The sequence below is a fragment of the Alosa sapidissima genome, chromosome 5, assembly GCF_018492685.1.
Source record: "Alosa sapidissima isolate fAloSap1 chromosome 5, fAloSap1.pri, whole genome shotgun sequence".
NCBI lineage: Eukaryota > Metazoa > Chordata > Actinopteri > Clupeiformes > Clupeidae > Alosa > Alosa sapidissima.
Genome location: NC_055961.1, coordinates 36,120,673 through 36,134,283, shown reverse-complemented (window position 1 = coordinate 36,134,283; position 13,611 = coordinate 36,120,673). Strand labels below are relative to the sequence as shown.

General features: G+C 43.6%; 1 protein-coding gene across 3 annotated transcripts in view; it reads right to left on the bottom strand.

Moving 5' to 3' along the window:
• tmem132e (transmembrane protein 132E) overlaps positions 1-13,611 on the bottom strand; it is a 175,714-nt gene that overhangs the window by 41,156 nt on the left and 120,947 nt on the right. For 2 of the 3 annotated variants that reach the window (XM_042092998.1, XM_042092999.1), the window contains exon 2: positions 8,212-9,169. In XM_042092998.1, the coding sequence (XP_041948932.1) occupies positions 8,212-9,169 (958 nt within the window). Of the gene's footprint in view, positions 1-8,211; positions 9,170-10,003; positions 10,627-13,611 lie in introns of those variants that run through there. The other variant, XM_042092997.1, reaches the window with a different exon arrangement.

The window sequence follows — 13,611 nt, the reverse complement described above, 5'->3', positions numbered from 1 at the left end:
GGACATAGGCTAAATTACACTGCAAGACTAATTTGGAGTAATGATATTCCCCTCAGAGGAACAGGATGTCTCGCCCTGTCTCTTATGAACAAATGGACCAGTTAAGGTAACCATATTGTTCTGCCAATATTACTGTACCAAATACAATTATACAGCTTTCTCAAGTGACAGCACTTTATCTCTGTAGTAGTGGTTCTTGAATAGAACTTATCTAGAGTCTATGTCTCATTTCCTGGTTCATTTCCTCTATACATTTAAGTGCATATGTGCAAAATGCAGCATCATTACATTTGAGGATACCATACTACGATGCATTTTCTATCTAATGTGACATTAAAAGGGCATAATTGAGAAGCACTGCTTGAGATCACTGTGGCATAACGAGAGCTAGAATAATAAAAAGCTTACTTCTCTTTGTATTGTTTTAGATAGGTTTACTGGACTAACATCTTTCCTATGGCCACACCTTCTTGCTGCCCATGGTAAACAGAGAGGCCATTAGTGTTGACACGATACCAAAATTGTTTAGAAACCGATACCAAGTCAGGAATTGCTATTTTGATACTTCTTCAATACTTTAAAAAAAATGTATTTGATTTGAGGGCTGCTAATTGAATGCTGTTGGGGGGCTGCTAATTGTATGCTGTTGAACTTAGGCTATATAATAAAAAATATGGTGCTTTGTCACTTTAAGGGCGCATGTAACTACAAAGTGGGGTCTGGGTCTGGTTGCACGGCAGTTGCTAGGTAATAATGTAAACTCTATTTTTGCTGCCAATCACCAAAAAGCAAGCCTTTTATGTCTGTGTACGTAGGCTACACAGGATTTGATGTATGATAAACACAACCAAGAACAAAACCGTTTGAAACTAGCAGAAATTATAATCAGAAGTTAATTTTCACCAAAAACCGGGACAATTCGTGTTTCGGAAATATTAATAATTATCCGGAACAGTCACTCAAAAAAGAGAACAATCCTGGGAAATCCAGTGCATGTGGCAACCCTTCCGTAGCGTAGCCTATTTCTAAATGACGTTAAACCCAATAGTAGGCCTAACTAACCTAAATCCCACAGCCTAGGTAGGTTAGCAACACAAACTTGAGAGATGCAAGTGAGCAAATCAACTTGATATTAGCCTATTATTATGTGTTACAACAGCAGCCATGTCTTGCTGTTTTTATGGCAGGACAGCTGTGCATACGTGTGTGAGGAGAAAAGACGCACGGCCACAGGCTAGGGGAGGAGGCACTAGAAGCATGCCTTGCGCACACGCATGTTACTTCAAAAGAACACGGTCATTCTTAAAAGTATCGATACTAGAGGTCAGCACTCCTGCGGTAGACCCGCGGGTCCCGACGCAAAAGAGTGCGGCGCGGGACAACTTTTGAAAGCTCTTTGCGGGAGTGGGCGGGATGAGAGAGGTGCGTTCGCGGGTGCGGGACAAACCGATGATTCACTGCACTCCCGCAAATTAAATATGTGCGTAAAATTAAATATGGAAATGATTAAAGTACTGTTCATAACTATAGTTCAGCTGGATGTTCTGTTAGGCAGCATTAAAAAACGGGGTTTAAGCATAACTGACGGATAGCAGGCCTATAGCCTATATTGTCGTTTACGTGGGTTCAATTTGTTCCTGCTGCTCATTGTCAAAACTCGAAATCGAAAGCATGACAGAGGAAGAGGGCATAAGACTAGGCCTACTTCAGTTGTTAGCCTTCAGAACCAAGAAACTGACATTTGGAGTCTTTCTCAGGTGTGTGTGCTCCTTTCGTGACAGAAAGAAAAACTGAATAGGCTATCCCTCCTGCATGCGGGCTAAAGATCAGTTTATGGGTAGAGTTAGTCTGTTGAAAGGCTCTTAATTTTTATGAACATGCATGCTGAGAGTGAAATATTAGCCATAGTTCATTGACTCTCCACAACAGGCCTGAACACTGGGAGTGCACTCAGACTAAGCAAGTCTAGACCTGGGGCAGGACCTAGGTGGGAGACTTCTGGAAACCCACCGCAGGATTCCACCACAGGTTTCTATGGGAGACACGGTGTAGGGTAGTGTTCATTTTGTCACCTATTTTTAATTTAGTCTTAGTCATAGTCTTGTGAAGAAATGTCCTTTTTAGTCTTTGTCATATTTAGTCATTCAAATATCATTTTTGTTAGTCAAGTTTTAGTCGACTAAAAGTCTCGTCATTTTAGTCTAGTTTTAGTCAAAAGAAAACTAAAGGTATCTTAGTCTTAGTCAGTTTTAGTCAACACATTTTAGTCTTTTTTTATAACAATTTTTTTCTGATTACCATTTGAGTCAAATAGTGTTTCACACATCTCAATTTTCCAACAATATTGTGTGTCCACAGGGCTACTCGTCTGTTATAATTACTCATTCTGATTTTTTGTCAGTCAGTATGTTTACATGCACAGGTAAGTCGAGCTACAGTTATAGCTCGGCTGGGATTTGACCATAGACAGTAAAAGATTTGACTGGACCACTGTCATATTCGTAGACCAGTGTTTCTCAAAGTGTGGTCCGGGAATCACTGGTGGTCCGCAAGCTATCCCAAGTGGTCCGTGAGCAGACGTGGTAAAATATAATATAGATCAGTTGTTTGCAATATTGAACCAACTTGTATGTAAAAACAGTTCTGCAACACTGTCTATGTAAGATATGCCAGTTTAAATCATGCAGTATGAATCCACACAATAAGCAAAGTGCAAAGACAATAAGCAAGGTGGTTCAGTGAGTAGACCTATAGTGTAGACTAATTATAGGCTACTGTTGAAGTAGGTCTAATCTTTTTTTTTTTTTTAGCTAGGGTTAGTTAAGTGGTCCTGAAACTGAAAAAGTTTGAGAAACACTGTCGTAGACCAAAGTATTAATGTTTTACTCCGCCTCGCTAGATGGCAATATGCGCCCAAACACAACACATTCCCCAAACAGACTCTCCATCTTAGCCATAGCTAACTTGCTAGCGAACTTTCCATATTAGCTTACTTGCTAGCAAACTTTGCATCATCAGTCTAACTAGTTAAATAGTTGACATTACATGATGAACATTTTCGTATGGACATTCTGGTGGATGTTAATTTGTATGAGAGAAGCTTCAACTTCTGGGTATGTAGCATTGTGGCATAAAGCTTAGGTAGTTGGCTAACTCTGGCAGAAATCTCCAGTGTTCTTGTTCCATGTAGTTTCGTGTTGCAGCCACAGGGTTGCAGCAACAGCACGTAGACTAGCCTACAGGAAAGCTGTTGCGTATGAACTCATTCGGAATATTTTGAAAACGTAACAGCTAGATATTCTGTCTTCTCATTTTGTAGACGAAAATGAAGAGAGATTTTATCTTAGTTCTTATTTCATGCAAAACATTTTAGTCTCGTCTTTTTTCGTCAACAATAATTCATCTTAAGATGGTCTTAGTCAGTGTTTCAGGACATTACTGCAGTCTCGTCATCGTCTCGTCTTAGTCATGAAAAAAAAGGTCGTTGACGAACATATTTCCTCTCGTCTCATCTGACGAAATTAACACTAGTGTAGGGTGCACTCTGGATAAGACCCGTATGGACCTCAATGTCCCAGAGATTTCCAACCAGGCAGTAGTGATGTAGTGAGCCCACTGACAAAAAAACGGTCCATGGTGTATCACGTGGCGGTGTAATGAATATCAGACTTCAAATGTAAAAACCATCACCACCAGTCTGTGGTGATGATCTTTACTTTTGAATTTTATGGAAAGCATTTTGATAACTGTGAAAATGTACTAGGCCTTTATCATAATCAGAGTAGGGGTTGACCAATTATCGGCCTGGCCGATTATTAGGGCCGATATTTAGCATTTTTATAATAATCGGTATCGGTCATTTTTTCCACCAATAAGCCGATATTGAAATAGATAAAGAATGAAACGCGCTACTTTGTCTGTAAAGCGTCTCTCATTCCCTGCATTTGCTACTCTGTGGTCAAGAGCATTGTCCCGCCCACTACACCGTCTGATTAGTTAGTTAGCACAAGTACCCCTGGCTGTAGCTTGCAGATCGGGGCTGGGCTCAATGTGGGGCGGAGCGCAACGTTGAGCTCAGCCCAAAACCAGCTTGTCATTACCCGTTGACCTCTCTGTGTCCGTCTATTTACCCGGACTCCGTCTATTTACCCGGACTCGGAGTAACGAGAATTTTTCTCAAGGAAGACTGCTTAACTCTATAAAAGCGAATCCTCCTTGAACTTCCCCCCTAGCGTTCTAGAATCTGTGCTACACCATGCGTTTCTTGGGTAGCCTAATCTAAGTAGGCCTAGGCTACGCTAAGATCATTACATCCAGTCTGCATAAACATAGGCCTATAGCAATAACATTATCAATGCATTTTATTTCTAGCCTATCAGTATTTTCTTTATAGAATAGTTTAGTAGCCTGTGCGAGTCCCGGGGACATGCCACAATGAACCTCTTTAGTATCCCTATAAAATATGGTCAACAAGGTCTGCTAAGAGTAGAGAACATAATATTGGCCTCTTGTTTATACATAAATGTAATTGGGTGTGTTCGCGGCACAAAAATCATAGGCCTATAACTCGCAATCAGAAGTGTCCGCGCAATAAAATCAGTTCATTTTGCCATAGAGACGGGTGTTACAACTGTTATTTTCATTTAATTGCATTTGCTATGACTAGGCTATATAAATGGCACTCATGTTAACTTGAAACAGGGACTGAAGATATGAATGACATGTGATTGAAGTCCACACACGCTCAAATTTCACGAAGCAAACTTAAACAAACAGTTGCGGTTTAAAAAATAAATAAAAAATTGTGATGCTTGAATTTTGCACCTTTTTCTTAATATCCCTGGTAGTATTTAAGTAAACCATTCATATTTGGATGGCTGTAAGATTCTACATATAATTAGCCAACATGTGTCCGTAGCTACACTGTATCTTGAGAATAAAACACTGTTACATTTGTACCGCTGTTACAATTGTACCAGTTCCACCAGCCTAACAGTCTAACCTCCGTGTTTTTTTCTCTTGAAGTTGAGGAAATGCTTTTATAGATTTAAGCATTCTTCCTAGAGATTATGTTGAGAAATATAGGAAACAAGGTAGGCCCTATGGACATTGTCAGCGTGAGAAGACGTGCTGAAGGTGGGCTGAGCTCAACGTTGCGCTCCGCCCCACATTGAGCCCAGCCCCGATCTGCAAGCTGCAGCCAGGGGCTTCTCCTTTTATCAACTACTCGTGCAACTGTATTTAAGTAGGGAAAACGTGGATGTGCTTTTGAATTAATGCTTTTGAATTACATTTTTGCAGCATATCGCCTTTACTATCTACCCCTTTTTGACAACTGACATATCGGTTTTACATATCGGTTATCGGCCTCCTGTTTTGGTAATAATTGATATCGGTATCGGCCCTGAAAAAAACATATTGGTCTTAGGAAAATGTGTGTACATGTAGTTATCCACTCAGTTTTGTACACTTTATTTACACAGGGGATATACAGTATATGATGCTTGAAATGCAGGAATAAACTTTTAGTTTAACTGCAGTAATAAGGATTTGTAATAGCCAAACAGAACCTGTGGGGAAACAGAGGGTTTCATGCCCCATATCCTCCCAGTACAAGGCCTCCATGTTTAAGACCTCTAGAGCTGGCAGAACTTCAGCCCCCGGTTGCCGAAAGCTAAATGGTTCGTCTGGCAAGTTTCTCCTTCATAAATAGCACAGTGGCAAGTGGGAGTGAGAGGAAGACTTCGCAGGTGGCATGCTCAATGAAGCCGAACCGGTAAACAATGAAGAAGAGGCGCCAGTGGACGACCGTCTGTACAGTATCCTCCGAGAAAAGGATACTGTCTGAAGATGGGAGTGAGGCGGGAGTCTGGAAACGAGGCCTGCGTTGACAGGCGAAGCTGTGATGTATTTTGTCATCGAGAGAGATAGACAGAGAGAGACAGAGAGAAAAGACAGAAAGAAAGAGATAGAGAGAAAGATGGAGAAAGACAGAGAGGGGGCTGAGTGTGACAGCATGGTCGCCTTGAGTCACAGCATCATGGGTCCACGAAGACGGAAAGGGAGCGGAGGCTGGGCCGGGGTGAGCAAAAGGCCCAAAACACATCCTCAGGGCCGTTTAGGTGCCCAGAAATAGACCCCGTCTGGCGAAAACCTGCGCACGTTCCTCGACATGACAATCACCTCCGGGAAATGGAATATGTGTCACGACTCACGACTGCAACGTCAGCCCCTAATGAGGCCTCCGCATCCTATCTGAAGAATTACTTATCTGCCCTCGAGAAACAAACAGAGGGAGTCTTGAAGAGCCGCGCACTCTGCGTCTCCCACTCTACATTTACGAACGACGCAAGAAAAAGAAATCTCCCATGTCAAATGCGCAAATGATGACATCAAGGCATGCTGGTAATTCTGCACCGTTTCATCAAGTTTCCGAGGATTTGTGCATTGTGTTCTCAACAACTGCAAACATTTCAATCGGAACAAATGTATGCAACGTTCTGACGAAATATAATTTATGGCTGCTCTGAAAGCTGAAGTATAGGACAACAATGACAAGCAGGAAAAAGAAATGATTAATACTACATTACTGTGTTTCCATGGTAACAGAAATCTCAGCTACGAGAAGTAGATTCTGCATATGTCTTGATGTAAGCAACACACACAAACACACAGCGCGCACACACACACACAAGCTCACTCACACATACTCTTCCGCTCATATGTTTCGTGTTTCATATGTGGGGAATAGTTTCCAGGGTATTTCCTCACAGACTCAAATGTGATCCCCTACAATGAGGGGCAAAAAACAGGCAGTAGGGCTTCAAAGGCACAGAAATAAAAAGAATCAGGGAGGGAAAAAAAGAATTGTGGGATTGAGGAGTGGAGGAAGACTTCTGGCGACGCTTAATTAATATTTAAAGACTTTCTTTATTGCATCTTTAATAGACTTTTTTGTGGGTAACCCTCAACCGTTGGCTTCTGGCACTGTGAATTCCCATTCAGTTGAGCTGACCGAGTCTGAGACGTTCTTTTTTCATCCTTCTATCCTGACGGGAGTTTTATTACAATGCCTTTTCCCCCTCTGAGGAGTGAAGTCACAATATTGGGCCCTGCACCCAGATTGACTGAAATATGAAGGCTTACAGAGAATGAAACTAATGCATTTCTCCTCTGTTCTGCAGAACCAGGGCGTGCCTTAAACTCACTGACATCTGACCCCGGTGAAATGGTGCCAGAGGAGTTCTGCCGAATCATCCACCGAATTTAGAGTCTCTCTGCAGCATTGCAAAGCATTCGCACACTGATTTCGTTTCCATGTCTGTAAACGGCAGAAACTAGTTACTAATGTAGGTGCCGATGCTAGGTAATGAGACTTGCTTGTACACTAAACATGGATAACATCTCATCACTAAAACATAAAGTTTTGGTGTGTTGGTGATCTGTAATATAACAAATATTACAACTCTTCAGTCCTCACACAAACATACACACGGACACTAATATGTATGCAGACACATTTTCGTGAGATAATTCTAATAAACTACCCCTGCCTGCATAAATCATAGTGGTGGCTTCTCCCCCCTCTGCTTAATGAGTTATCGAAGCTTAATTAATTCACGGTGAATTCCTAAATTGAAGTCTGAGAATTTCCATTACGTTTTGGGTGACTGTGTTTACGAAGCGTTGCGCCGACATGCCTGAAAACCCAGCTAATATCTACCCCCCCCCCCCGACACACACACACACACACCAACACCACCCCTTTGCTACTCTCATCTGGGGAAAAAGCTCATTTTCTTCTGGCTTTCAAGGATTTAAATAATCATTTTCTTTCTCGGGAACTCTAACCCTCCCATTATGTTGACAACGAGGAATAAATTCGAAATACACAGGGTAAGTGAGTGAAGCCATGCTTCATATCCCCAAAGCTCTAATTCAACAAGAACTGGGTCAGCTTGTGAGGAATTTAATTTGAACAGATGTCAATTAATACCAATTATGGCTTTACTCTGAGCTGCCGAGAACCCGTCTCCACTTCTGAAGGTGGGTAATACGGCAGAAACTCAAAAGATGTCACAAGATGTGTGTCTGCGTACAGTGTACAGTGTTAGCCAATCCAGAGGATTAGAAAGTGCCACTCAGAGATACAAAAGGAGTGCATCATATGAATGCATGACCAGTATGCTGGTAATGAAAAGAGACACTCACTTGAGAGAGAACTGCTCGACGGTGGAGTTTGGTACTAAGAAGAGGCTGATGGTCAAGGTCTCGCCCGGCTTGAGAGGCTTCTCTGGTAGACGCAGGAAGATGTTCTTGTCCAGCTGCTTGTCCACCACCAGCACCTCCTGGCTGGGTTGGTACAGGCTGATGCTTCCGATGCGGAGGAGAGGCTGTTGGGAAGAGGCCTCACCTCTGCCGCCTCCACCTCCTCCTCCTCCTCGACGGGGAAAGCTCTCGCCGCACTCCCCGCTGCCATCCGGGTCATGTAAAGTGTAGTAGAGCTCCACCTGGAAGCTCTCGCTGCCGCTGCTCAGCTCCAGGCTGTCGGCGCTCGAGCCTTTCCGGCGGCCCAGGGGAGCCACGTTGGCATTGAACCAGGTGATGGGGAGCTCAAGGTGGGCCAAGCACTGGGCCAGGTTCCCCTGCAGACGGCATGAGGTCTTGATCTCCCGGACGTCCCTGAAGGCGTGGAGCCGCACACAGGGCAGGCTGTCCTGCGCCTTGAAGTCATCCCAGTCCCGTCCGGCGATGTAGAAGAACACCTGAACCACCGGGTTGCTGGCGAACACCCGTGACTGGACGATGAACGCCCTCACTTTCCAGTTGACTGTCAGTCGGCCAGGGACATCCAGGGGGCTGGAGGGCTGCAGGAGGTCTTTGGACACTACCTGGTCACGCACAAATGGACCCAGGCTGATGTTGACCGCCGGTAGCTCCTTGGTTTGGAAAACCACAAAGCTCTCTGACCTCTGCAGCGGGTGGCCGCCCTGTCGTCCTGTGGCCGCGGACAAGGAGGAGGAGCGGGTCTCCTGGAGGAAGAAGGCCAGCTGGGCATTGGAGAGCTTGAAGCTGGCAGGGAGGTACACCTCAGGGGGACTGAGAGTGGCACCGGCAGAGGGCACACTGAGAAGGACATCGGAGCTGGTTGGGGACACTTTACCTGCAACTGTGCCGAGGGAGAGGGACAGGGAGAGAGAGATATGGGCGAGAGGGAGGGAGGGAGGGAGGGAGGAAGGAAGGAAGGGAGAAACGTTATTAATTACTTGTGAAATTAATTATGCATAACTTCACATAAATCACAGGTAAAAGTGTCCAAACAAAATATTCACCAAAGGCTTGCATTACAAGAAGCATATTATACTCCCCTTATATATATCCATACATGTGTCTAGTACGACGATAAAGTCGACATACCCCATAGATAGAGCTGATAAAGGTCCTTATTGTTTAGCCGTTCATAATCAATTGAAATGTCAAATGCATGCACACACAGCCGACATTGATCTCTGTCTAACAAGTTCCCAAGATAAACTACCTGACACTGCATTCTAAATCAATAAGTCTGCATGTTCAACACCATGAACACTATTTCCCACCCTGAGAGATAATTCTGAATCAACAAAGGACCTGTGCTTAAAACATAACATTAAAGGATACAAGGATACAAGGAAGTTTGTTGTCACATGCATATAGTTACTGGAAGTAAGAAATGCAGTGAAATTATGTCTGGTGTCAGCCTATTTGTGCATTTATGGGGGGGGGGGGGGTTAAAAAGTGCAGTAGAAGAGGGGTTTAGTAGATGAAGTGGCAAGGAAAAATATATCAAAGCATAATATTGATGGGGAACCACATGAGACGCCACACAAAATCAAAATCGCTCGCTGACAAAGAGAGAATATAAAAACAAACAAAGGAAAAAGCCCTGTGCCCACTTTGACAGGTCATTAAGAATTTTGCAAGGCAGGTTTGTCACTGTTGTAATTACTATAATATAACATACTTATCAAGATTATGAAATGTAGGGTGAAAAAGTGCCACAGTCGGTCTTTCCACTCCACTTCAGAAATAGGAAGTCCCATAGTCCCAAAATGTTTCGCATGGAGTCCCAAATGAATTAAAATTCCAGCATGTACAAAGGTGAATCCATTTGAGTCAGAAAAACCAAGCCCAAAAAGTAAAATCCCTACAAACAGTTCACTTTGAAGGATTAAAAAAACAAAAAACTTTACTTCGGTTCACCCACAGAGCTAGACATACAGACAGACAGAAATGTTCCCCCAAATTTCCAAGTATATGCAAAACCTGCTAAAAATCCAGCTTTCAATGTAACTCCCCAACAAGGTCACTGTTGATCAGAAGTCCTTTCAACCATGTTTGTAATCCGTGTTTGAAAGGCTGACTGTTTGGATCCCTGCCTGGTGCTAAGATCCCGGTCCCTGTCTCTCTTCGGTTGTCATTCAGACTCCTCCTCGAGTCCGAGCCCTTTGGCTTGTGTCGCTCCGGTCCCCATCGGCAGGCTTTAGACAAAGCCTCTGACACCGCCCTGTCTCGCCACACCTAGCTCGCGCCGACTATAATCACCACTTTACCGCCCAGGCAGCGCCGAGCAACACGGGCCCTCGCAGGACGCAAAACACCTCGGAACTGCAAAGCAACCCTCTCCATTTATCTTCTCCCACTGGACATGTTGAGGCAGACTCAGCGTGAATGCAGTGTGTGTGAGTGTGAGTGTGTGTGTGTGTGTGTGAGTGAGAGGGGTGGGATGGGGGAGGGTTGCATTACTTTGAGTGCCTTCAGGCAAAGAGAGCAGGAGAGAGAGGGGGATTAGAGGAAGATCATTGACGAATTAGCTTCCCTCTCCTCCTTCCTCTACTGGGGCCCCTGAGAAATACATCTGAATGAGGGTGGAGGTGGGGAGGAGACGGTGTTTTTTTCCCTTCTTCTTCTTTACGGTCTCCCCAGTCACCCTGCTTACAGGGAATTGGACAGGAAAAAAGAGGGGAGGCCTTCAGTTATGCCTCCAGAACAACAGCACTGGGCGGCACAATAAATGACGGAGCCCATTATGCTTGATAATGAAATCAGACTAATACTCTAACGTATTGTCTCCTATACAAATAAAATCAACAATAATGTCCCCCCACATTGAAATTCTTGGCAAAACCCCTTGGTTTGGCTATGCCCGATCGGAGACTCTCCTCGCGGCTGGAACTGATGCTGGAGACTCTCCAATCCTTGCTCAGGACACTTTCTGGAGTATGGGAAAGTGCGATCGCAGACATAAACAGCAGACCCCCGCAGAGCGGCAACAACTCACCCCTGGGTTGCTCTGAGTACTATTACAGTACAAGATGCATTAGCAAGCTGAGCATTCGCCTCACTATTTGACATGCCCGGCCTACCGAAGGTAATGTACACATCCAATTGCCTGTGCATAACCTCCCATAAGCCAGCTTCTGGGGCAATCCTCATGAGACAGAGGGCCTGATTTACCGCTCATCTTGGCCAAGGCTCTCCCTGCGTATTGTTCAGCTGCAAAAGTGAGGGTACAGATGGGATTGCATTACGCCGCCGTGAAACCTTAGCCTTCCTTTAGCTTCCTATTAGACCTCTGGGTAAAATGGAGTGTCTGTTCTTCCTGCTGCACTCAGTTACATGATACACATCTGTTGGGGGTTTGAATGTGGCTCTGGCAGCTCCTCAGGGCTTTTTCCATCTATTGGGGCCTCATGTGAAATAATGAAAACATCTCCTTTCTGACTTGTCGAGGTTGTGCCATTTAATTCCGGTGGTGGGTTACACAAAAGACCTCACACAAAAGGAAAAGGAAAAGAAAAAATTGCTTGCTGTTTTACGAGGCCAAGAAGTTTCCTTGGTTCCAAAAGTTTGTTGTTGGATTGTGCCAGGGTTAGGCTCATTCTGTTATTGCTTTGGGTGACAAACAGTTTTCACCAGAGCAAAGAACAAAACATTTCTCAGGATTATTTATGAAAACAGACTTGAAAAAGATGCAAACTAGACTAATTGCACTGTTTATGTTTACGGGTGATTCTTCAACTCTGGCACTTTTATGTTGTCTTGGTTACTCCCCTATTTTAATTTGCCACTCATTTCACACCGTAAAGAAAAAAAACTATAGCCACATGACAGACACTTGATTATAAACATTACCATTCATTATGGACTTTGGGAGCATAATTAGATCGAATTAACTGAAATTACATACTTCTGTAGGTGGGAAAATATATCTATACAATCTTACATGACTGCCATTTTTCTACAGTAATTATCATTATTAGAAGTGCAGATGGCCAAATGCCAACTCTCAGGAAGCAACTTTCATAAATAACTCAGTGTTTATAAGCAAGAGAGGAGATTCAGGCCTATCTGTGAAATTAGACAGATTAGCAGAATATGCTAACTGTTCCCAACAGACCTTTTGCTCGTGCTATGCTAACGAGTATCTGAGGTGCTCGGATTCAGGCTCCTCTGAATACATTGAATTTGAGTTTAGCATGACAAACAACAGTTGCAAATGAGGTGATTAGCATGAGAAGAAGCAAAAGCCTTGGCTTGCGAGAGAACCAGAAGAACCTCAGGCCCCTGTGCCTTTACAGCCTGTTAGGGAAATAAAAACCTTACAATACGGAGTCTGAATCAAGGACTGTAGCATGACAATGAAAACACTGGCTGCCTTGAGAAACAGATCTCTGGGAGATACAGTGACGACCCCCCACCTCCCATAACCCCTTCCCAACCCTCTAACCTGCTAGCTATTCTCAGAGTTAGGCACAGAAAGGGGCGCTGTTTTAGAGCAATGGGATAATGGAATATTTGTTACCGAGCTTGTGTGTTTTGAGCTGAGGCTGGGTTTGCAGAGTGTGCTCCAACAATCTCAGCGCTGGCTTATCACCATGGAATCCTCTTGTTTATCCATTCCACTCTTTTATGCTTCTCTCCTTTGCTGCTACCAGCCTCTCGTCATTAACAACAGCTCTTCAGATTCCCTTCCTTGCAAATGGATCCTCTCATCCAAAAACTAAAAGTATGACTAACACGCTGCAGGGACAGAGTGTGCTGGAGTTTGATATATCTTTCACTACTACATGAAATCTAACACCGACAGATACAAAAGGCTTGAAAGGAAGAATGGCAACTTCCACAGAATAACATTCATACCTTCTACAGGCATAGTTGAGAGTAACAAAAAAAATAGGATAAACTGTAATATGGCTAATGAACACATCAAGAACTTCACTTGAAAATCTAGACCATAGAGTAAGTGAAAATGCACCCAGGGAGTTAAGATAAATTCAGTGGTTTAGAAATGTACATATTGATTAATCAAAAGGAATAAAAAGGCTTCTCAGCTGAAGGAAATTACCAACCATGTCATGTCAAATGTGTAGTGCTATTAATAGCCCACTTGTTTTGCACACATAAATGTCTGTAGTCCCTTTGACCTAAAAAACCTTTAGCCCTGCCGAATTGATCTTATTATGACCGCCGCGCAGCGAAGCGGCGGTCATATAGGTTTAGTCAGATTTTTTTTTTCTTTTTCTTTTTTTTTTTTTTTCTTTTTCGCATGCCCAAATTTCCGTCAATGAT